This window comes from Uloborus diversus, chromosome 1 (genome assembly GCF_026930045.1).
Source record: "Uloborus diversus isolate 005 chromosome 1, Udiv.v.3.1, whole genome shotgun sequence".
NCBI classification, from domain to species: Eukaryota; Metazoa; Arthropoda; class Arachnida; order Araneae; family Uloboridae; genus Uloborus; species Uloborus diversus.
The window spans coordinates 67,015,232-67,042,102 of NC_072731.1; the positions used below are offsets into that span (position 1 = coordinate 67,015,232).

General features: G+C 33.4%; 1 protein-coding gene across 1 annotated transcript in view; it reads left to right on the forward strand.

The window, feature by feature from the left end:
• LOC129234630 (RNA-binding protein with serine-rich domain 1-B-like) overlaps positions 1 to 26,871 on the forward strand; it is a 57,468-nt gene that overhangs the window by 18,254 nt on the left and 12,343 nt on the right. The window contains exons 3-5 of the mRNA XM_054868663.1: positions 7,397 to 7,615; positions 12,797 to 12,988; positions 22,547 to 22,773. Of these exons, the coding sequence (XP_054724638.1) occupies positions 7,397 to 7,615; positions 12,797 to 12,988; positions 22,547 to 22,773 (638 nt within the window). The remainder of the gene's footprint in view (positions 1 to 7,396; positions 7,616 to 12,796; positions 12,989 to 22,546; positions 22,774 to 26,871) is intronic.

Consider the following 26,871-nt stretch of genomic DNA (forward strand, 5'->3'; position numbering starts at 1 on the left):
GCCTCCTCCCAGAATACTTGGAAAACACTCAAGAATGATATTCTCAACAGAAAAGAGGGAAAACACTCAACTTTAAGTGTCAATGATGCAGTTTGCGCCACCTCAAAACTAAAATTTCATTTTTTACAAAAAAAAAATTGCAGAATTATTTGATTTTTCACAAAATTAATTGATTTTTCACAAAATTATTTGATTTTTCACAAAAAACGGACCCCGTGAAAAATCCTGGACAGACCCCTGCTAACTTTAGTGCTAATGTGCCGTAAGAAAAATGTTAAATTGGACAATATGAGGAAAAATTCATTCATACACTTCCTATTCAGCTCACTGGTTTCACTCTAAAGTGCATAAACTATGGATATTGAGTACAGTGATGAAGTTTTTTTTTTTTGAAACATTGGACAGGGTTCGTAAGAACTTTGTTATTAAATTTATCAGAGCTTATCTTAATTTGTTGAAGGTTTTAGATCTTTAGTCAGGCGATAGAATACAGAAAAAGGGAATTCTAATACTCTAAAACAGTAGTGCACAAGCACAACATGCGGCCCTCAAAACTAATCCATGCGACCCACTGCTGCGTTCAATGTCAGAAATCACACATGTTTTGGAATTTCTGAATCTATTAATTTATATGCATTTGATAATGTGCAAATAAGTAAACAAAACAAGTACTTTCGAATCAGAAGATTGATTCATTACTGAATGTTTTTTTCAAAAGAATATCTGGTTTAGAAACATAAAGAATTAAACTATGTGGCTTTACTTTAAAGAACCAAAATACTGTCAAGTTAGATGGATGATTAAATGTTGACACTGAAAGGCAACTTTTGAAGCAAATTTATTGAAACTTAGTGATGACTCATTCAACCTTTGCCCCATTCATTATCATTCTGCCTGTTTATGAAAAAAAAAAATTACACATTTAAGCATCATAATTTTTGTTTCACTGCATTACTTAAATTTAAATGGTGAAGACAAATAAGAATAGTTTAGTTTTTTAAGTGTACACATATTTTTTACACGAGTAAGTGCTTCAATGAGGCTGTAGCATTCATGTAGATGTTTTGCTAAAGCTCATTTCCAAAAATTAGCAAATTTGAGATTAAATAGTGCTATTCTCTTCCTGAACAAAGTCATGAAAATGTTTATTGAAGTCATGAAAAAGTCTTGGAAAAGTCATGGAATTTTTTCATCCAAATAGAGTATGAACCCTGATTGGAGCTAATAATTGTAGAGTTTTGTGCTGCATGTGGTTGCTCAAATTGTGAAATGCATGCTGTATTCTCAAACAAGATATTGTACTTAACGTAGTTAAAGATAATCATTGTATTGTTTTATACTATTTCATATTTACTAATAGCTTGGCATTAAAAAAAATTCAATGGAAAAGCATTGATGTTTTGAAAAGACAATGTTCTGAAGCATTTAACTTTGTAATGTATATTCATACAAGCATAGTAAACCATGGGTGCAAGACAGGGTTGGCTTTCTGCTGGCAGAAACTAGTTTTTGCCGTGCCAGTGGCAGAAACTGGTTATAACCGGTTAAAACCGGCAGAAACTGGCAAAAACTTAAAATCGTCTTAAAAAACTAAAGCAAATTGTTTAAACTAAAAAGTTAAACTTCATTTCATCATTGTAAAACTAGTATGTTGTGGCCATCACGAAACTTTCTTCTATATTTTTCTTTTTTTTTTTTTCTGATCCCTCCCCATGCTTGACGAGGAAGCAATATTCCCAACAAAAACAAAATTACACATGCAAAAACTTGACGACCGTCCCAATGTCTGAATTATTGCAAAAGCAAAGCAAAGAGCGAAAATTGAAAGTTATTTTCAAAGCCTTGCTTGAATTAATTACAAATATTTTATTTCTTAACAAACATAAGATGGCAACAGTTAAAAATTTTAAATCATTGAGATAATATTTCCGACCATTTCCATACAATTAAAATCACGAGAAATACGCAGACGACAATCTATTACGATTTATCTTTCTTATTGTTGCATTAATAAAACTATTTTTATTCGCTAAAAAATAATGATAATAAAAATAAATCAGAACCTCTTGGCGCGATTGGCGCCAAAGTTGAACCAAAGCCTGTTTACATATAGATTCACATATATTCCAAATTTCAACCAGAACGTAGCATTACTTCTTGAGATAGGGCACTCACAATGGAAAAAAAGAACGGGCGATTGCGCTACCCCCTTTTTAGCTGTTGACACCAAAATAAAATCAGCTCTTATATCCACTAAGGGGTACTTGCCGGTAAATTTTTCTTTCATTCCGTTCATTATTTCTTGAGATACAGCAGGCACAACTGACGACGAAAAACGTTCTATAGCTCAACCCCCGTTTGAGTTATTGACACCAAAATTGAATCAGCACCTGTTCTTGTTAATGGCAACATATGGACCAAATTTTGTTTGATTCCGCCAGTTACTTCCTGAGGAATAGCAATAACGCGTAACTCAAAAAACGTCCCATTGCTCCACCCCCCTTGGAGGAATTCGCGCCAAAAACCAATGGGCACAAGTTCACATAGGGGCACATATGTGTACCAATTTTCGTTCGATTTCATGCCGTAGTTTTTGCTGTAGCGCGGCCACAAAAAACTGGACACACACAGACGTGACACACACACATACATACACACACACATACACACACACAGACAGACAGACATTTTCCAAAAATAGTTGAAATGGACTCGGCACACCTCAAAACGTTCGAATCCGTCAAAATTCGAAATTCGAAAATTTGCACGAATCCAATACTTTCTTCTATGTATTAGATATAGAAGAAAGTAAAAATGAAATGTTATGCTAGTGCCCCTGATTTAGTTCAGAAAGGGAACTTTTTAATTGCTGATGCTCGTAATATTTGGATTAATCTAACAAAGGACGAAAATCATATGGGTTCTTAGGATAGAGGAATGGCATACAGAATTAGACTGGTATTACTGTTTGTAATTTGCTCGCAAATAAGCTTCATCTAAGTTGCTTGTGATTGAAATTATCATGTGCTTCAAGAAGAAAGTGTCAAATTTTACTTCCCAATATTAATCTAGATTTTGTACGTAATATCACAGCTTTGCAAAACAAATTGGCCCCACTTCTCGAAACTCATTTTTCCAGTCGAATTTTTACCACTACCCTAGTTACTACATGGACCAGTTAAAAAATATATATAATTTGAAAGTTGATGAATATTGCATGTTCCTTGATGCATTGCCTGCTAGCTATTCTGTTGCAAGAATATTCTAAAGTTTCTCATTCGTGCATATTAAATTGAGAGACTATTTAGATTTTTGGAACCACCTTTTCTGAGAAGCAATTGCAGGGTCCAAACAATGTAACATTTAATTCTGAATTATGATGATATTGTAAATTAAACTGTGCTTTGGTTAACAATTAATTATTTTTTCCATGCATTTTCTACTGTCTGTCTTTTTTTTTTTGTCATTTTGAGAGTTTTTGCTAGTTTCTGCCGAAAATGTGGCAGAAAGTGGTTTTTGCCATGCCGGTTTTAACCGGTTTCTACCAGTGGTTTTAACCACTTCGGCAGAAACTTGCCAGCCCTGGTGCAAGACCTTCCGTCTCAGGACGGATTTCCGTCTTGACAAAATTTCCGAGACGGAGATCGGGACGGAAAGAAATTCCATGACTTTCTTTTAGTTTTTAATGAAAAAAGAAAAATTGGGTGTTTAAAAAATATGCTTTAATATTACTGGACCGTTCCATAAACACGAATTTACATTGATATTCTCTCGGTTTTCCGCCATGTGCTTGTTTTGTTTGCAACGTACTTTTGGAGGAGTGGCTTTTCGACTCGCGTCGTGTGACTTTTTTTAGGTATAGCTTTGTTATTTCCAACTCACTGCATTGCAGACCGAGGAGTTGCTCGCTAATCTCCTTGATTTTTCGAAGCAATCGGCTCTAATTGAAAATTTAGCCTTTTCTCATGCTATTTCCGATCATCCTTTCGTTTTTTTCATTTGCGGGTTTTTTTTTTTTTTTGCAAACTTTACACGCATAAATGAAAATTATGTACCCTCTTATTGAAATGTCTTAAGAGTTGAATCTGCATCACCTATTGAGAGTAATTGCTGACAAGATGAAATATTTTCGCCGCAGCAAAGGGCGTCCACATACCAGGTAAAACAGAAACTATCAAGGATTTTGAAGATTTTAATGAAAATGGGAATTTTGGAAATAATCGGGGGGGGGGGGGGATTTCAAGCTGGTTGGAAACACCAATGGGCAACCGTTCCTGCATTTTTGACAACGACTTGAGGAATCACTAAATTCTAATGTCATTGAATCTAACACTCGCTAGAATGGAAATATGGGTGGGGGGGGGAGAAAGGAAAGAAGAAAAATAACGGCAGAACGAGTTTGCGAAAAAACGCTGCTCTTGCAAAGAGGGTAATCTTTCCGCAAATTATCCCACGATACTGAGGTCTTAAAACGTTGATATCTTGGACAATCTAGGGGGGGGGGGGAGACTCACGGGTCACAGTATAAAATATCGAAAAACTGAATTGAAAATATTTTTGAAGCTAGGAGTGGTTCGATATTTCTCCTCTGCAAACTTTTAAAAGTCAAAAAGTTTTAGGCTGTCTTTAACAATGTAAAAGTGGGGAGGGGTAGGTTTAAAAAAAAAAAAAAATCGAAGATTGGAGCCTTAAAAACACTAATTTAGGCAATCTTTGGTGAATTTATGAGAGATGGTTTTGGTGATCTAACATGAAAATGTTTTGTAGCTGATGCATTAAAAACTATTTGAGGCTATACTTAAATGACCTAAGTTAAAGGACATTTGCGACCCTCTCCCGAAAAGTGTTTGTAATTGAAGTGTTAAAACTTTTTGGCTGTCTTTGGCAATGTCAAGAGGGAGGGAGGGGGCTCTCTTTAGGCGAAATTCCGAAACTGGAGTCTTAAAAGCGCAACTTTAGTCTGTCTTGGGGTTCTGGGTTCTCCTTTCCCAAAAAATATTCAAAGCTGAAGTATTCAGAACTCAGCTTTAGGTAATCTTTGGAAGACTTAAGAAGAGGGAATTCGAAGGCTTTCTCTCAGTACATTTTAGAATTTAAATTCTTAAATCTTCGGTGATGAAAAGGGGAAACCGTAAATTTAAGTAAAATTTAGTGAACTTAGAGGAAAGAGTTCGGCGGGGGGGGGGGGGGGTGTCTTTTTCCCCGAAGTGTTGAAATGCTATTTTGGCTATTTTTGACTGAGTTAAGAGTTAGGGAATTCAGCGGTCTTTCTCGAAACATTTTCGAAATTGAAGTCTTAAAACTTTGGATTGCCTTTGGTGATGTGTGGAAGGGAGTTGCTCTCTCAATAGAAAAATAAATCTTAAACAAAAACTTACTCTGTGTTTAGTAAACACAATAAGAGGAGGCGGGGTATTCCGCGCCCCCAGCCCGAAATATTTTAGTTTCTGAAATTTTAAGAGCTTTGTTTTGGGCTATCTTTACATGACTTAAGGGGGAAGGGTGTAGGAAGATTCTTTTAAAAAGTTTTCAAAATTAAAGTATTAAAATTTTTAGGCGGTCATAAGTCATGTTTATAGGTAAAAGGTGTACTATTCCTACAAAACAATTTAGAAACTGAAGCCTTAAAAATTGAAATTTAGAACATTTGTGGTGAACTCAGAGGAAAGGGTTCAGGAGTTCTCTTCCGAAAATTCTTTGATGCTGAAATATTTAAAGCGCCACTTTAGGCTATATTTGAGTGCCTTAAGAGGGATGTGATTCGGGAACCCTGCCTAGGGTTAGGATTCAGTTCCCCTATTTTTTTTTAAATTAATGAATGTTGGAAAGAGTACCTTGTTTAACAAATATATTTACTTTACTGAAGCGATTTTTTATTGCTAATTTCACCACCTGCTATCTTATAAAAGAATTCTATTTCAAATGAAGACTGTGTGAGGGAATGGTGACAGTTCGTTATCATTAGTCGGCCTTAGCCTTTCCCCATCTTTCCTTCTTTTCTAGTTTGTTGGCGCTACCTTGAGTAGACTTTCCGATCAGAACTGATTTATGTTGCAAAAGTGAAAATCTTATGTCCTAAGCGATTTTATTTCTACAATAAAAATGTTTACGACCGGCAAAAAACTAATGGTGGGGTGCTTGCAAACGCTTTTACCCCTTACATTATCTAACATTGTCTAAAATTGCGTTTTTGAAACTTCAATTTCGAAATATTGCCGAAGGAGGGTTCCTGAACTCCATCCCTTTAATAGTGCATTCAAGAAGCGTATAAACGTTATGAAATTTAAATTATAATTTCGATTTTAAATTTTCAATTTCGGGGAAAGCCCATAGCTCCCCCCCCCCCTTTCTCTAATATTTTTTGAAGGTTGCCCAGCATTGTAATTTTGGGACTATCAGTTTGAAATAATTGATGTAAGAGTCCCTGAACCCCTCCTTTCCCTGAACTTTACCAAAGCGGCCTACCATAGCGTTTTTTGGACTTCAATTTGAAAAAATTTCTGGGGGAGAGCCCCCAGACGCCCCCCCCCCCTTATTGCCGGATTTTAGATTTTTTGGAATTATGTCAAAACGCTTAAATATTACAATTTTTAAGGCCTAAAATTTAAATCAAAGATTCCAAAACTGGCATTGTTAAAATCTACAACATTTATACATACAAATTTTTCCTTAAGCCCGCATGCGGGCAGGGGGGGGAAAATATTTTCCGTCTTGACCACATCACCAAACTTGCACCCATGTAGTAAACTCAAACAAATGCTGCTATCAAAGAACTAAATTCACAACTTGTTCTTATTTGTAGATAGCTCTGATTTTTTACCAGCCAAAGCAAAATTAATTATTACTATTATTAATATGCCTCAGATATTCGCATGTTTTTGCTGAAAGCAGGTAAAAATGTGTCCGTACAGCGTACACATATTTGCCCAAATGCTAAAAATAAATATGCTTTATTTACCGGTATTGGATGTGTGTTGCATTTTTTTTTTTTTTTTTTTTTTTTGTAATCTTAACTCTTAATGTTTTTTAAAGTTAAAATATTCAACGCAATATTAAAACAGTAAGCTAAATGTTAAGTTTGCACTGTTTTAAATATCTCAATTATGGGTTAAAATCTGAACAGTTTTATAGTTTCTTTCAATTGTTGAAAAAGAAAAAAAAAAGTTACTTGTGTTGTAATTTTTTTAAAACCTTGCTATCCTTTCATTTCTCTTCATAGCAAAATGCATATATGTCTTATTGTAATGTCAATTGAGTAAGTCAGTCTGAAATAGTTGTCATACAAAGATAGCTTTGCTCTACTCCTTCTAAATGGTTTTGACTTAAAAGGCCTTGCATACTTTGCCTAGTATTGCACGTTGCAACCCGACTCTGAGTGGCTTATTTATTTTTCTAGGACTGTTACGAAGTCTTCATCTCCAGACAATGTGGAAAACACACAGACGAAAAAGGAAGCTGTTGGAAATCCTGCTCATAAGAGTGAAGCGAAAGCAAAAAAGAAAACCAAAGAGGTGAGTACATCTAAAAGGATTGAAAAGAAGAAAGATGATACTGGTGCAAAGAAGAAACAGAAGAAAAAGAGAGATTCTTCAAGCAGCAGCAGTAGCAGTTCTAGGTAAATATATGTTCAATATTCTTAAATATCAGTAGAGTGTTAGGATGTTGCAGATAGGAACCATACATGGGCGCCCATATGCAAAACTTTACCGGGAGGGGGGGGAGCTCAGATATTTTCCCTATGGTTTAGCAGGATATTTTCCAAACAGATTTCAGTACAGATAAGAGGCTTTAAAATTTGACGTTTTTAATAATATATTCATTAAAATGGCTGGAGAAGAAATATTTTTATTTTTGCAAAAAAAAAAAATGTACTAAAAGCAAAGAAGTTTTAATTTCAAGGGGAAGGGACTCGATCCCCCACTTGCCTCCCATATGGGGCCCATGGAACCATATTGATCAAGGACATTAATGCCTTAGGCTTAGCCATAAATTCTGTTTGCAATTGATGTTGAGTACAAAACCCTCCAATCAGACACTCTCATGTCAGAGGATCATATCCATGAAGTTTCATAGCTAAGGTGTATTATAGCTTTGGTGTCTGCAATACCCAGTTGTCTCTGTATCTCGGATGTACTTCTTTTAAGCCAATTTTTATTACAATTTTGTTTCCATTTTATGTATAAAAATGCATCCAAAATAAGAAAAAGAAAAGTTTTGTCAGGTTATGTAAAGGGGATAATTTATTTACACTAGTGCTTCTTAATCCAGAAACTTAATAACAATTCAGTAAAAAATGTAAGCAGTTGAAAACAACTTCCTTTTTCAAAGTATCTCAATAAAATTTATTTTCTGTCGAGATATTTTTGCTTAGCACAAAGAATTAATTTCTTTCAAACACACTTATTAAGTGTTATAGTCTATCCATTATGCACCATTCCCGAAAAAAAAAAATAAAAATTATTCTTCAGCTTGCTGGGAAAGGAATTACTGAGAAAAACAAGGGACATGAACTACTGAAAGGACAGGAACTAGTGAAAGGAACAACTAAAACCTTGGAGTAACCAAAGTTTTAGTTGGTCCCTTGCTATTTGAAGTTATCAAGAATTAACTTTTTTTTTTTTTACAATACTTGAAAAGTTAACTCTCTTCTCCTTACTTTATACTTCAACTCCTGTACTTTTCTTCTACAAAACCAAAGCTGATTAAGAACTCCACTTTAATCGTTAAGAAAGCTTCATGATTGGCAACTAGCACTGTGTCACATTATTCTCTGGTTAAGAATCGTTTATTCTATCTTTGTTTTTTAAGCTGTTTATTCATCATAAGGAGCGTTTGGAAATTTTTTCCTCCTAATTCCCCAAATTTTGGAGGTTTATAGGAAGCCGATGTAAGTTAGTTAAATACCATTTAAGAAGAAATTTGAACAGTGTTAAACTTACAACAGAATTTTTTACCATTGTTACCCAAATAGAAGGTATGTCAAATTCATGCCCATTAACTCCTTTGCCATCATATTCTAATGAGGGGAGTTCTCACTCCAGGCCACCTCTTAATTGGCTATCCAATTAAAGCAATTCCAGAGTCACAATTTAGGAAATTTTTTTTGATCTATGCGGAGAACAATGCTTTTCCAATTGTTGTAAAAAAATAGTATTAACCATGAACAAATAATCTAATGAAACATGAAGGAAAATAAGTCAATTGAAAAATTAAGCATACAAGTATGTTACAAGCAGTTAGTATTCAAAACTTAAAATGCTGATTTACAGGGTGGCAACAGATCAGGGAAAAGTCAGGGAACTTTATCACTCAGGGAAATATCAGGGAATTTTGAAAAAATAGCAAATATTCAGGGAAAATTGATCAAATGAAGCAGAAAAAAAAAATTTCCTTGCAAAATGAAATACTTTGATTCCCAACGAATTTTCCGCCAATTATTTGTTTTAAAAAGTAAAATTATTGAGGTGCGATTATGCAGTGCATTTGTGCATCTTTTTTCCTCAAGGTCAAAGTATAAATTAATGGTGGAAAAATCTTAAAAGTTATCACTTGTAGTTTTTAATTTAATTGTTAAAATTGAATTTTGACTAAAAGTCTTTTTTTTTTTTTTTTTTTTGCCACAGTTTGCATGGTTATTTGCTGTCACTACACTTTACACAATGTTTTTTTTTTTTTTCCAGCCTTTAAAACTCTTTAATTCTAAAACCATATACATAGACTTAGATAAAATGAAAAACTTTCTGTGAACACAAATCCTAGCTGGAAAATTTTCTGCAAGTAATTATTTTGCCTCACTCACTCTTGAATAAAGAATTAAATTTATATTCAAATATGAAAGAGGCCAAAAAAAAAGTGCTTTAAATCCTTTATTTTTTTTACAATAACATATGGTTTGCTTTTTTCACCACCTGAAACCAACCAAAACCATTTTTTTTCCCACACATGTGCTTTAAAAGGCTTTTGGAAAGAGGCTTCAACTTAGCAGTTTGAAAAAAATTTCTGCGAATGCCATTCGCGCATTCATTTATATTATGCTAGACTACATATAAATTTTGAAATTAATAATTGTTTTTGAATTTCAATATTGTTTGTTACTAAAGTAATCTAAGTTTTTTTTTTTTTTTTTTGATAACTAATGAAATTATTTGAAATTGAGTTGTGTACATAAGTAAATATTTTTATCATTTTTTAATAGTTAAAATCCTGTTTTCATTCACTAAAACCTAAGCTCTTGATTAGAGAATAACTCGATATGACTGGTTGTTGAAAGCTTTCAATTTGTCTAGTCTGTGGTGTGTAAGTAAAGGGCCGTAACTGCACATTTCTTTTCCTTTCTTTTTTTGCATGTTTGCCATCTATTGTATTTTATTGTACATACTGGCCTATTTGGGTTCCGCTGAAAAAGATGCGAGATAAAAGTCGTAATTCCAACAATTTCCTATTGTTAGTACTGAATCCACAACACATTTCTTCAAATATCTCGAAAACTAATTTCTGCAGATACTGCAGTTTACCTGCACACGACAGTGTTATTTACGTAAGTAAAACTACACATTACTTCTATACATTAACTATCACTTGTTATTCTTGCAGCAACAATTATACTGCTTGAAAATTCAGTTCAAGATTATTTCCATTTAATTGTTTTTAGTTTTATCATGATTAGATATGTCTTTAAGACTTTCCTAGAATTCTTATGTTAACTGGTTCCTTTAAGTTAAGTATTTGTTTTAGATTTCCAACATTTCTCTATCGATAATTTAATATACTATTTTTACCAAAAAAAAGGGGGAGGGGGCATCGTTTCAAAATATATTTTTAATTAACAGCTTAAACCGGTCTAAACACTGCACTTTATTTAATATGCAATGCTTTTCAGGTAGGGCAAAGAAAGAAAACCATTATCATTGGTAACGTGAATTAGGGAAAGTTGGTGAACTTAATCAGGGAAAAGTCAGGGAACTTTTTTTTCCAGTTCCTGTCGCCACTCTGATATACATGTTTATTATTAAACCACAGGTATTTTGCACATAAGCTTTTCCTAAGTTGGTTGGTATGATGATTGTTTCAAACTTGCTCTTTCTCCACACAATTTGAACTTTTTGATGTCTTTATCTGCCCAATAAAAAAAGTGCATACACATTTTGCTTGATTTCATCTACAGTAGGTGCTGCTTAATGTGATCGCGGTTTATGTTATCATTTGCTCAATGTTATATCAGAATCACTAAGTCACGGAACACTTGTATATTAACAAATGTTTAAAAAAAAAAGTCGGATTGTAATCAGTGTCTTCATTTATTGTTATCACTTATTCATAAACTTTCAAATTTTTTCTCCTATTTTTCGTCCTCAATCAACAGAAATACAAAGGCAAGCATTGACAAGACTAACTTTCTGTGTAGCATTTTGTAGTTTTCAATTGCAATGCTAGTGTCCCTTGGGGTAATTTGTGTAGTCGGGATAGTTTGGGTATAAGATATGTTTTATTGAATAAAATGAGAAATATTCATTTGGTACACCTACAAAAATTCAGTTATAAACATCATCCTTACCTATGAATATATGCTGAAAAAATATTGCCAACACTCTTTTTGAAATTGATAAAAAATTAATTCAACTTTTTAGAAATGTCAATGCAATGCAAACTAACTACTTCCAAATATTGCTACTAATTAACCTGCCACTCTATGTTTTTCAAGTTAAGGTATGTAGACATTACATATGTTAACTTTAATTTGGCATTGAATTGAAGCGTTTAACGTAATTAATTTTCATGCAATTAATGATTTAAAAACACAGGGTAATTTGGGTATACATTACATTTTACCGGTCAGAAGAACAAATAATTCTATTGGACAGCTAACATTGGCATGTATGTCCATCCTCACTACCCAACGTAATATATGCTAAAAATTAGTTGAAAGGTTGTTTAAATTTGTTTAAATGTTCTGTAACAAAAAACTGCTTACCTTCTATTAACAGCTTGTCATATTGTGCTATTTTCAGTCTGAAATCCATCTTAATACTTAAAAAAATTAGTATTCGTGCTATCCCAATATTTATATTTTACCTACATATTTTACCCCTAAGTTTGAAAACATTGAGTAAGATTGTTATAAAAACCATGCTTTGCTCTTTAACAATTAGCATATCCAAATTCTCCCATCTACAGGGTAATTTTGGTAAAATGAAACTTATTTTTGCCTTTAATATGCAAATGGGTTTATTAACATGTAATTTTGTAGAAAGTTATAATGCTAAGCTGAAACAAAAAAACAAAGAAAAAATATGTATATATAAATTTGTTACAGTATTGGAAAGTTCAAAGTAGGTCATTTTTGTACCCAAATTACCCCAACAGACCCTTTCTTTTTCTAGGAGTGGAACAGGAAATTCGTTCTTAGTCACCACCGACTCCCCCTAAGATGCCTTTTGTTTGCATATGAAAAAATTCATTAACGCCTTTGATTTTTGATCCAGAGTCATATTTTATTTCACCTATTACTATGCATCAGATATTCCCATTCTACTAATTTAATAATTAATAATTTAAAACTTTTTTATAGAGTCATTGTGATTGTAATTCGCTGTTGCAAAAATAAATGTTCCTTAGTTTGAAAAAATCATTATTTTTAGTCGTCTGGATTCTTTTGGGATCTTGTTAAAAATTTTGGGATTATTGTTATCAATTGGTTATTGTTGTCAAATTGTATTAGTCCCACAGTGATCACATTGAGCCGCGCCTACTGAACATCAGAATATCCACTAGAGTGAACTAAAATTAAACTTTTTAGCTCTCGAAGTCGATCCAGTTCCTCTTCAAGCAGCAGCTCAGGAAGTTCCTCTCGATCCTCTTCAAGAAGCAGTAGTAGAAGCTCTGGATCAGATAGTGGTTCGTCTTCATCCTCTTCATCTTCATCAGGTTCAAAAAAGCAGAAAAAGACAAAGAAACGAGACTATGATCGCCAGAAAAGGGAAAGATCTAGGTAAGTCCACCACAACTTTTTTACTTGTCGCTGTTTTAATTGTCAAACTATAATATTCCGTTTTGATTCAGCAAAAAAAAAACAATGTATATTTTTTTGAAATTCCTGTAAGTGTCCAAATTACTGCAATATGTTTTCCTTGACTTCCCTGACATGTTCTAAGCTAGGTTCTCCCTTTAAGGGAAATCTTGTGATTTCCCTTTGAAAATGGCAGTAAAGGTAGATTAATATTAACGAAATTGGCTCCTAGGAAACTGCATGCTTCTTTATTTTTCCTCCCATGGTATTTTTAATATATTGTATAATTGTATATACTATATGGAATAATTACAGAAGTGATCTATTAACAGAGCCGGCCTTAGCAGATGCGGGGCCCAATTAGAGAAATCTGGCGGGGTCCTTCACAGAATGGTTGTCCAAATTCGAGAAATGCCGACCGATTTGTCTGATTCAGGCAAAGATTCGAAACTGCCGCGATTATCCATCTTCCTTCAAATTTCTACATCACTTTTGATTTTTACTTCCTTCTTTCTTAAGAAATGAATGAATGAAAGGCAACAAAAGTAAGTGTAAATTTTAAGAACATAAGAAAAGTAGCTCTGCGAATCTTTATGCCCAATCACATGCGGTTGGTGCACGAGAAAATTGGTGGGGGGGGGGGTCCAAAGAAGTGTGGAGGTAAGGGAACGGCGCCCCTGATGCTGTTTTTTTCTTCCTTTATTTTTTAAAATTGGATGATATGGGATTTTTACATGACTGATCAAATGTCCTCCTAAAAATGGGGTATATGGCTTCCAGAACCGTTACGGATAGCCACCGTAGACTTCCCTCCTTCAAGTTCGGTTACCGTGAAAGTTTTGGTTTTTATTTTCGTGGAATAAAGTAACCCACACAGTAAAAAATCATTTTTCTATCGATCATTCTTGTACAACTTTGAGAACTGAGGGGGCAAGCCCCTTCACCGTTGGAAGTGGGCGGGCGGTTGATCCTCCCGTACGAGCCGCCTATCAGCGCAATTTGTAGCTTAGACGGAAAAGGAAAATGCTCCTAAAGTTATCAGTTCTAAAAGAGCAATTTTAGACTACATGCAAAAATCCAGACATCTTTGGGATGTCAGAAGTGGAACGGAATTGCAGGGAATGGAGGAGTTCTTGAACATTTTTCGAAACTGAAGTTTAAAAAAAGTTTTGGTACGGAAATGAGGTTTGGGGAAGGGGAGGATAGGGACGTTAGAGGTCGGATAAACCACCCACGGTCCCCAAGCTGACAAAGCTAAAGTCAAAAATTGCAAATTTGGACAATTTTTTTGCAAAATAAACGGAAAGGGGAAGAGGCGGAGGTTTCCTGCTTACGGAATTACTTTTAAAACTTAAGATAAGTTTAGATTAATTTTGGTAACGACAGGGAACTGGGGATTTTGATGATGATGGGATGTTTGATGAAAATGGAGAAGAAAGGAATTGGTGATCTCCTTCAGAAAACTTTCAAAATCGAGGGATTTAAGGCGCAATTTTATACTATCATTGGTGACGTTAGGGGATTCAGTGACTCTTCGAAAATTTTTCGATATTGAAGTGTTAAAAACTCAATTTTAGGCCCTGTTTTGGTGACGATAGAGGAAAAGGGAGGAGATTCCTCTCGGAATTTTTTTACAAACTGAAATCAATTTTATGCTACCCATGGGAAGGAAGGATTTGAATATTTTCTAGCAGGGTTTGGTTTTTTGCCGGCAAAAAGGTATTTTTGCCGGGCCAGTGGAAAAAACCATGGCAAAAACGGCAAAAATGGAAAAAACGGCAAAAACCTAATTGCAAATAAAGTGGCATTATAGTGTTAATCAAGAAATAGTGACAATATAATATAAATAATGCACTTTAATATTTTAGTTATGTCTCTCCATGTTACTTCTAATTTATAAGATGAAAAATAAATAAAAAACAAATGTTGGGATTGCAAAACTTAAGATATTAAATGTTTGCTAAAACAATTTTTTCAGAATGAGCCAATTCCTTCAATGCTAAAACAAAGAATTTTTACTTAAGCTTAGTAAATTAATAAAAAAATTGAATTATATATATATATATATATATATATATATATATATATATATATATATATATAAAATTACTTTTTTATCCCACTAAGATTTTTAAGTTATTTAATTAATAACAGAATATTTACTTGAATATAGAAAAATATTAACTTTTCCTCACTAAAGAAATGATGCATTTTTTCTCACTTACTGGGAAAATGGATAGCCAAGAGAAGAATTTAAAAAGAAAAAAAAAGCTGATTAATATGTGCATTCTATATTCTCTCTACTTTTTAGTGATACTAGCTCACTCTACAGAAAATGGCAAAGCCTTTTATCAAAATCTTTTCAAGCTTTTACTTTTATATAAAAGGAAAAAACTGTCCGTAAGTTGTTAACACAAAATCTATTTTTGCCACTTTGGCAAAAACCTATTTTTGCCGGGCGGTAAAAACCGTGGTTTTTTCCGCTTCCGGCAAAAACTTGCCAACCCTGTTTTCTAGTGATAGTATTTTCTGAAAAGGAAATTTTAAGCTACTGTGCTGATGCTAAAGAAAGGGGTCATTAGTTAGAAAATAGGTGTGAGAGACCTCCCCCAAAAAATATTTCGAAATTTAAATCTTAAAAACATTATTTTAGGCTACCTTTGGAGACGTTAGAAGAAGGGAAGGAAGGTTGTGAAATTCATGAATCTTCCTTGGAAATCCTTTAAAATTGAAAACTGAATAATGTAATTTTGGTCAATTTTTTGTGATAAATTTGAAGTAAGGGCATTTGGAGTAGACTTCTCCTGAATTTTTTGAAGTTGAAGTCTTAACAATAGCATCTACAGTCACGTTAGGAGATATGTCAGGATTTGGTGGCTGCCCCAAGAAATTTTTTGGCCTTGAAGATTTAGAAACCAAATTCCAGGCTGTATGTATAAACGTTAGAAGAGTAATGACAATTTGCTTTCTTTAGAATTGTTATGAAGGTGTTATATGTATATAAAGTACGCGGCATTTGATGCTTATCATTTTTTCATTTATTTTTCAGAATTGCACCTACGTAAGTGTTAATTGTGTATTAAAAAAATTGTCATTGCTGCTGAATTTTGAGATACTTTATCAACACCAATAATGAAAGTAAAAAAATAACAAAAGTAAATATATAAATGAAATAAATTAAAAAGATAGCTTTGGAAATTCCTGAAATTTTGGAGTATCGGGTAAATTTCCGCATTGTCCAAGTGATAGTAAGATCCTGGGATAGTGGCCCTTGACCCTTACGTTATTGCAGACCGTATTAATTGCTGATAATCATTAAGAGTTTGTACTTTAGTTCCCCTCTACCTAGTTCCTTTCTCTTGACTGGAAGTTATTGGGTGCAGCGGGTACGGCCTTAGATATGGATTTAAAAATGTTCAACTGGTTATATGTTTCATTTTTTTCTTCTGAAAATTTACTTGAGACTAGTAGTTTTGGACATATATTTTCTAACTTTGATAAGGATGTTAAAACTTTCAGGAAACTCCCCCCACTCCCTTAATCGCACGGAAAGTAACTTCCCAGACTTAATTTCAGTTAAACATATTATAATTATTATCAGTTAATTTCATTTGAATTTTTTATTTCCTGTATTTTCTTATTTATTTTTGTGGGAAAAAATTTTTTAGAGCGGGGCCCCATTGACCTCTTTTGCTCTAATCAGCTTAAGACCGGCTCTGTCTATTAATGTGTTGAAAATTATATATTAATAATGCTGCTGTAGAAAAAATCTTTCACATATTTTTTATTCTAAAAATATTTGATCAATGTTGCAAAAAATTGAATAATTTTCATGTGCTTTTAAAAGAAGTCTTTGCTAGTTAAACATAATTTCTAATGCACGTAGGTAAAAAAAAGGAAACATGCCAACTGCAAACATGTGTGTTTGGGATTTCAATCCTTTTGAATCCTGTAAATATTTCAATTCTTTTGAAAGTTGAAACTTATTTTAAAACATGCTATCTTATATCTGTTCATTTTATTTATTTTTAATTGTAATTTTTGTTTTTTACTAGTAGTGAAACTTCTATGAGCAACCACCTCCATTAACAACCAATTTTCTAAGGCACCGATATTCCTCCCTATCTAGTCAAATGGAAAACGCAGCACCAAAAAATGAAGGAAATTTTTAGTGCAAGAAAAATAAAAGATACAGCATACTCTCTATCACAAAGTTGATGGGACAGTAAAAATATTTAAGATATTGATGATTATGACCTTGTTCAAGATAACAAGGTCATAATCATAATAAAATAACATTCTAAAAATTAGTCATGTAAGTTAAAAATAAGTGATAACATGTCATGAAAGTTGAAATAAAGTCTTAAATAACAAAAATTTTAATTTTTAAAATGAGCCAAAAATAATAGAGAAAAAAGAACGCTCTATTGAAGTAGAAAAATGTAGTGATTTACCACGACTAATCTTTTCAAAGATTTAGATTACCAAGTTGCGGAACGGTTTCAAACGAGTTCTGAGCGCCCCAGAACAAAAGAAGCTGGACAAAGGATTGCACAATTCCCTGTGTCTCTAAAGAGCTTTTCTGTTCATCTCCCCTTTTTACGGAGATGGAATTAGGGTCAAAAGGTTCAACGAAACGTCATGAGAAGGGGGAGAAAAAGTTTTAGGTAGGCTTTGTCAGCTTCTTATACTTAAATTCTCTGACACCCCCGGGCTTTAGAATAAAAGTGAGAGTAGATAATCTTCTCCGAATCATTCCCAACCCCTGAGAGAAATAATGAAGGGAGTGACAATTTTTTGGAAACATTCCTCGAGTTGCTTCAAGACAATAAACTGCAGTTTTTTTCGAAAAAAAATTATTTGACTGCGAAAAATATTTGACATAACAAGGTTTTGATTAAAAACTCTGACATAAGAATGAAAAATAACATTAGATAAATGCACAAAATCAAGGAGAAAAATAATTTTTCTTCATATCAAAATTTTTGAGATATCGAAGTTCGAAATATAGAGAGTGTACTGTAACTAAAAGAAATCAATAAAACATTTTAGTCTGGACACAGACCTGTTTTCTCTTGCTTACAAAAGGTGAAATAAACCAGGATAAGGGGGTAAAACCTATTTTTCTATGTGTTTCAAATGGATTTCTTTCATGACCCTCTGTTAGAAGGGCATAATTTTTTGCACCCATTGTGAAGCTAAGGTGACCCTTGTATATCTTGCAGGAGGTTAGGCACGCTTTCTGTCATTGTGGGAGGTAGATAAGGGCAAGTAGTAATCCAAAAGGCTTGGAATTTAGTTGTTGTTTGCAAATAGAACGGGGCATTCCAAGGTAATTTTAGTGGTCAGAATTTATTTTTAGCTCATTTGAGCAAGTGATAAGATAGGCTCATGTTGCGCTCAGAGCACCCTAATGATATCAACACTAGTAATTTGATTTTGCAGCTAAAAGCAGAACAAGAGACAAAAGTTGGTTCAGAAAATGCAAAGAATCTAAGCAGACAAATCTTTTATCACAATTTAAAGCTCTATAATTCTGTTATATCTTATAATTTTAGTTTCTCTATTTAAATATATTCTTAACACAATGTTCTTCATATACTGTAAGCAGAACATAAATGATTTCTGTTGGTGCAATTTTTGTTTTTTGTACTTTAAAAAACCTCTAAGAGAGACCAACCTCCATTAACGACCACTGTTTTCAGGAACAAAGAGGGGTCGCTCTAGTGAAGTTTTATTGGTTACAGTCAACATTTGTTGTCATGACCCTTGTCGTCTAAACAAATTTGGTCATCAGAACGAGAGATCTCTGTAATGCAAAATATACAAGATATTTCAAGTTTTTAGTCATAGTTAAGAATACTGGAATAAATTTTACAAGTTTTACGTCATTTTAAAAGAATCAAGAAAGTATTAAGATAATAAATAAGTAGGGATATAAAAATAATAAATGCTACACATAAATTAAACTTACATTTAAAATAAAGAAATAATTACTGAAAATTAGACAGCAATTGGTTATGTTTAATTTAGAGATCATGTGATGCTTCTACTTATTTGAGGTTTTTTTTCTTTGTATATTAGTTTCTACTCTTATTTAGATAATGTAGAAGCTGTATGCTTTTAACATTATTTGTCTAAAACTATTATTTCATAATATCGATTGTTTGTATATAATTCTTGTCAAGTCCATTTCACCCTTTCATTATCAAACTGCTTTCAGTGGAAATATTTTACCTTTAGAAAAATAAGGTTAAATATCAGTATTAGTCAAGGAGATTCTAATTAACTTATATTCTAATGAAACTCATAATAATGGCTCAACTTTTGCATAGTTACATACAACTGGCCTTAATGAAAGTAATCACAATTATGTTTTAATATTGTAGAGCAAGGATGATTTTCAAAACGATTGTTAATAAATTAATTTTATTATTATTACCAGTGGTATCCGCACGGCTTTGCCCATAATTGAAAAATTGAAAGGTCTTTCGGTTCGCTTGTATATTTACAAATAATGTAGGTGAATTTTCTCACCAATTGGCTTGTACCCAAGTTAAGGTTCCACGTTATTATAATTTCGTATCTCGCCAATTGGCTTGTGCCCATGTTACGGTTCCACGTTATGATAATTTCGTAATTTACTCGTCCATCTTATGATAGTTTTGTTCTTGAAATTGGGATAGAAAAAGAACCACATCGAATTTTTGAAAAATCTCTTTGAGATTCACACCCCCATGCTACAAACTAACTTTGTGCCAAATTTCATGAAAATCTGTCGAACCGTCTAGGCGCTATGCGCGTCACAGACATCCTCCAGACAGAGAGACTTTCAGCTTTATTATAAGTAAAGATTATTATTATTATTTTTTTTTTTTTTTGGCGTTTCATAAGCATGTAGTGAGACATTGTTTTACGTTAAATTCATTGCATTCAGTTGTATTTTTTCATAGTTGTAAATTTATATGCCTTTATATTACTTCAGTTAGCTAGTAATGGAAATTTCCTTCTCTTGACTAGAAAATGTGCAAAAACAAATCTTTTTTGTATACTTTCAAGCAGCTATTTTTTTTTCTTTATTTTTTATTTCTATTTTTTTATTTATTTTAATTGCATTAAAGAAAGAAGTAATATTTGTTAGTTAAACACAGCTGAAATTGATTTAACAGAACTGCTCATCTAACATTTTTGAATTTCAATTCAGTGTGTGTCCTTAAATGCAACTCATGAGTGTTACCCCAGAGAATTTAATATTTTTTATGTGCAAAATATTTCTTTACCGCAGTTAGCAACAGTTTTAGGGGAGCCTTATTTGTATCTTCTTAGAATGTGTAAGTCGAAAATTGGATACATTTATTCCTTGTGTGTGTGCAGAGTGTTTTAATCAAATCTCATTAGTGTTACCCATTTATTTTGTAATATTTTTTTATAATAGATATATGCAATAAGGCATTAATGTATTTTGTGTTAAGGAAACAAGAGACCTAATTTAATTTTCAAAAAGACCAAGAGAATTTATTACAGGGAAAAATTCTTCTATAAAACTCATGAGTGTTACTTTTAAAAGGTAACATTCATGATAACAATAATAAAAGAGACCCAAATAATGAGTAGATCCATCATTATGGATATTATATTACCTTTAACTCAGACCTTTATCGAAGAGATATATATTTTCGCATATATACAGATCATTCCACGTCGAATCGCCTAAATTAAATAGTCAGCTGTCATGTCTCTAATTTTGTCCGTTATTTTTTTACAAATAGATATCTGTGAGAAAAGCCCATTTTTTTTTTTTTTTTTTTTTTAGATTTTTTGAATAAAAATTACGGTTTGGAGAATTTTTTTAAAAATTTGATTTTTGATCATTTTTTGGAGTCACTGTTTTGGCATGAATTTAGAAAATCTCTCCAATTTTTTTATTTTTCAACCATTTAAGCTGAATTTGTTATCTTTCAGTGTGAATGACAGAAAGTTTTCTGTGAATAGTTGGGTGTTGCCACTCTTTATTTAAAGTCAGTTTTTATGCTTTTTCAATTGGGAGTTTAAATAAGTCATTTCTCTGGACTGCCTACTACGATCTGCATCATTTTTATTTTATTTTTTTTTGTAGCCTATTTAAATCAATCTCTTGCTATATAGAAAAAAGTAGAAGGGTGTTTTTTGTTGTTTTGAAATAAAAAAATAAAGTTTGTTTTGCAGAAAATACAAGTTTTTTTATTACTTTAAATCCCTTTTAAGCTTAAAAAGGGTCAAAAATTTTTAAGAACAATTAATACTGGACTGTCAAAGGATTTGTATAAAGGTGAGGGTGTTTGTTTGTTTCCGATGGCTTGAAGAACCCATAGCACCTACAGCCCTGAAACTTGCCACAAAATTCAAACGTACCCCGGGGGCCTCAAAGCCCAAATTTGAAATTTCAAGTTTTTTGCCTAATTAGGGGGTTAAAAAATCCCTCCACCCCCTAACATTATATGTTGTTGGAGAGAGCTTTCCTTTCCGAACAAGATGATGTTTGTTCCATTTCTATCAATTAATTAGAACAGGAGATGTAAGCGATTCTAATCGCGATCCTATTTGAGCCAATTTTTAAGGCTATACTTGATTTTTGTTTCTACAGTGACCTCATCTTGGGTATACGGATTAAACGTGCTTGCAGTGAGGTTATCTTCGGTATAGAGTCGAGTTTGAATAGTAGGACCGGTGAATTCTTGATTTGGTTATTGCTCTGTTGCCATTATTAAATTTATTATGCGAATGTCAATTGATTTTCCTTTTAATTTGAAAGTCGCTTGGCGAATTTGGCGATAAACAATGTAGTGTCGGATTATTCGTTTATTTCGCATAATATTTTAAATTTCAAAGCATTGCATTTAGGTTTTCAAAGGGTGTTAACACATTTTATTCGAAAAATATGATTACTGATTATTTGACATCAGATGGGGGGGAGAGGTATTTTTTTTTTAATTCTAGAGTTCTTTTCTTTTTTTTACTTTTCTCAGACGATAGATTTTCTATAGTTAAATTTTTCATACGAGGTGCGGGATTTCCTTTTTGTCTTAGATGTACCGAGTTTTTTAATTGTGTTGTTTTTTCGCTGGGGAATTGAATCCTTTTTGGTATGGGATACGAGATTTCCTTTTTGTCCTAGATGTACCGTGGTTTCTGGAAATAGGTATAGAAAATACAAAAAGGATATTGATTAATTAGTACCGCTGTCAAATTTATTTAAACAGCCGCCATAGACTTCAAACTTGGCGTAAAACGGGAGAAGGGAGTAGATTTTTTTATTCAACGAACTTCCTTTAAATTCTTTGCCGTGCGGGTACATCTAGTAATATATATGAGGATGACATATGTGAGGCTTCACATGTGAAACAAAATCAGTTTCCCGTGGAATGGCTCTAATTAGCTTTCATTTGACTTGTGTGTATTAAATGCTATTACTTATCTAATTACTTCAAATTCTGCATATGTGTATGTGATTGCAATTTTAGCTTATATTATTTTAACTTATATCACATTGATTACAAATAGGTCTAATAGAAGAAGTCCAGCCCCAAAACCAAAAAAGATTCATGTTGGTCGATTAACTAGAAATGTTAACAAAGATCATCTATATGAAATATTTAGTCTTTATGGACCCATAAGACATGTTGAATTGCCTTTAGATCGCATGCATACACATGTTTCAAGAGGTTTTGCTTACATTGAGTATGAAAATCCAAATGATGCTGAAAAGGCTCTTGAACACATGGATGGAGGTGAGTAATTTTCATTGTCTAACATGAACAGTGCAACCTTGTTTATCTGAACTAACTAGGACCATAGGCAATCTGGATGATCTAAAATCTGAGTGGTACGTGTAATAAGTAAAACAAACGGGCAACTCTCCAAAAATTTAGGCATTTCCCAGTCTTAAAATTCTTTAACAATAAATATGTTTAAAAACGTCTAAAGCATTTATACAGTGCTGTGCAAATTAGTTGGGACAAGGACTTTGGATCCTTGTTACTGCAACTTGCAAGTCTCAACCTGCCCAAAACTGTCTTCTACTTGTCTGAACTTGTCTCTTATGTATTGAGTATGACCAATTCGTCAGTTGGACATTGATTAATAAAGCTTGGTTGTGTTCACATGTGTTTCTTCTTTCTCTGCGAATTGCAGGACTTTAAAGCAATTTTCAGTATTTTTTTATTTTTCAGTTATAATGGATATTACCCCACGCAAAAGAGCAAAAATAATCGCACTTAGTGAAAACACTTCTTTCACAGTTAGGAAGATAGCAGAGGCTGTTGGGGTTGGAAAATCAAGTGTTTCACGGATTATAAAACTCAATGAAACAACGGGGTCAGTGGAGGCATCCAGGAAAGGGCGCTGCGGACAGAAACGTAAGACCACGCCAAGAGATGATGCTCTGATCCACAGAATGAGTGTCATGGACCCTAAAAAGACCAGTGGCGATATTACAAGAGCCATCGCTGACCATGGCGTGGAGGTAGATGAGTCTACAGTTCGTCGCCGCCTTCTTGAGCGTGGTCGTCGTGCGCGACGCCCAATCAAAAAACAGCTCCTGACAAGTGAAATGAAGAAAAAAAGATTCAAGTGGGCACAAAAACATAAAGATTGGACTGTGGAACAGTGGAAAAAAGTTATTTTTTCTGACGAGACTCACTTCGAAGTGCATGGATACAGAGCAAGTGTCGTTCGTCGCACAACTGGAGAGCCTCTTCGACCAGGACACATCCAGCAAGCCCCCAAGCACCCCCCAAAAGTGATGTTTTGGGGCTGTTTCACTGCCTCAGGGCCAGAAACCCTTCATCCCATCGAAGGGATGATGAATAGTGAGAAATACATCAAAGTATTACAAGAAAAACTCATCCCAACACTGCGGAGGAGGTTCCCGGAAGGCGACTGTGTGTTTCAGCAGGACCTGGCACCCTGTCACAATTCCAAGCTGACCAAAAGCTTTTTCGCTTCAGAAAAGTTGCCATTGCTTGAGTGGCCGGGCAACTCACCAGATCTGAACCCAATAGAAAACTTATGGGCGATATGCAAAGCAAGAATGAGGAGAATGGATTGTACAACCAAAGTGAAGTTAATAGAGAGTGTGATTAAAGTGTGGTTTCGCGATTCAGAAGTAAAAGAAATGTGTGAAAGACTAGTCAGTTCGATGTCAAAGAGAGTAAGAGCCGTGATTAAAGCAAAAGGTGGACATATCAATTATTAATGTATAGATAATAAATAAATAAACAGCTTTATGAATAATTTTTAAATTTTCCTGCTTGTCCCAATTAATTTGCACAGCACTGTACTTACTCTTTGTTAGGAACTTTTTAAGAGAACAGTAAAGGGAACTCAGTTTAATTGTGCTACACCCCTCGGGGGGGGGGGGAGGCAATTTTCACACACCATAAGAGTGCCAAGCAGCACCAGGAGAGTGACAAAACGAGTTTCATCAAGGGTTATCAGACATTTAACTACAGTTAATAAAGAAATAAGTGTAACATGAATCAAAAAGAATGTTTATTGCTTGATAAAATAAAATCTATGTAAAACCTCCCTTAAGGGACACTCCCAGTTAGCGAACATTTCTTTGAGTCCCAGTCCTTTTATATAGGTTGTTCCATACTATTCACGCTAAATAGCTTTAACTCCCAATAACAGTTAGCTATTTTAACAAAAAAAAAAAAAACTTTTTGATTCCCATAGTAAAATTTTAACCCAGCAAATTAATAACAAATTTCACTCTTTAAGTTCTATATTTTGTTTGTTCTATTTTTCTACTCCAGAAGTTTAAAGTATTTTAACTTACCAAATCCAGCATTACATTTTTAAATGTTTTACTGATGGGGTCTCTTTTTGAAGGATTCGTCTGAACAACAACAAATAGTTGACTAAAATAAATAGTTATTCTGCTTTTCTTATTTCTCTTATTATCTTTAGTTATTTCCGCCAAAGTTTTTTTTTTTTTTTTTTTGTAAAATGTCGCTATTATTTTATTTTTGTAGGAAATCAGGCCTGTTCCTTAATTCATAATCCAGTTACACTTTTTACCGTGAAACAGCTATCCTTCGGTATTGTTCTGCAGAATGATTTTATTGCTGACCTTTTTTCCTCCTATCCCTTTTTTCCCTCCTTAGTGCAAAATATTTCTGCACAAACTCTCTCTCATTCTGCGACAATGTTGCCATGTGGGCAGCTTTCTGCTACGGGGCAAGGAAGAAGATTCAAATTTCAGATGATGCTTTTGAAAATAATCGTTTTATGAGCGGCAAAAGCTGGAAAACACTTGAATGGAAAAGAATTTGCCGGATATGGAATCCCGTGGGATTGCGAGTGAAATTCCACGGGACCAATCCCACTAGAAATCCTGTGGGATTCGGGATTGGAAACCCTAGTGTATAATAGCAGTGGATGTTGGATGTTTCCATAAAATTTTAGTTGTTAATATAAAAATAAGAAATTAATTAAAATGTATTCGAAGTTTGCAAGATTTCATTCAAAATTTCACAACAATTTTTCAATTTTCCAAAGTTTCATACAAATCAGCATTGGACAGAATAAAGAATATCAAAGAAAGTAGGATGGCTACTGAAATTAAGGTGACATTCCACATTCCCTATAGTTCAATTGATACAGCATTGCACTCAAGTATTGATGCTATTCTAAAATAAGGCTATTTCCCCCCTATGTAATTCAATGATATATTTTTAGCCTACTTTCCCAGTAAAAGTCAGAAAAAGAAGAAAAAAGCATGAAAAAAGCTTAATGCATCTTAAAAATATTGCGAAAAACAAAAGAAAGTCAAAATTAAATAAAATAATTAAATAAATATCGAAAAATTAAAAATTGGAAAGTAGGGTATTGAGATGGGGGAAAATGTCTGTCTGTCCCCCCCCCCCCTAATAACTTTTGAATGAATAGTCCGATTCGAAAAAATTTTTTGTTTGAAAGATCTCGGCGAGGACACCTCATTCCCATATTTTACTTTTTGATTTGAACTATTTTTGTTCAATTTTGAACAGTTAAAAAAAACTTAACATTAGCACCCACGGGGAAATTCAACGCAATTCCGAACTGTGAGGCGAATTTGCTTCAAACAAACTTTGTAGGAAAAAGCTTTTGATGAAAAACTTGTATATAAAATATCTTTTTGATTTGAACAATTTTCCGTTCAATTTTGAACAGTTCAAATCCCTTAACAATAGCGCCTACGGGGAAACTGAAAGTCAATGTAGATTCCGTACTTGAAGGCAGATTTACTTCAAACAAATTTTGTTGGAAATAACTCTTGACGCCAGACTTCGACTCCGAGAATTTAGGGGCACTTGACTCCAACTCCTGTGCCCGACAATTAATCAGACTTCGACTCTGACTTTGTAGCTTTGGCAAAAATTTATACACGGAGGACAAATGACTAACTCTGATTCTTAAATATTCGACTCCGACTCCTTTATCTCAAATTGAATCCTCGACTCCGACTCCACAGCTATGGTTTTAACTGTGAAAGAATTATTGTTGATATGACTTACGCTAAAGTTTCAATTTAGGTACAGTCAAGTCCTGACTTACGCGAGGGATGCGTTCTAAGATCCCTCGCGTAGGTCGAAATTTCGCGTTTTGGAAAAGGGTATGCGTAAAATTTTTTATTATCGTACCCAATTGTTTAGACACATGTACACAACCTCAAACTGTTTTAAACCATTTCTTTATAATACATTATCGTTTCTTACATTTAAAAAAAATAGATTTTTTTTTTATTTTTATTTATTTTATTTTATTTTTTTTTTTTGTTTTTGTTTTTTTTAAATAAAAAAGCTGTTTTATTCAACATAAAATACTGCTACAATGCACAAAAT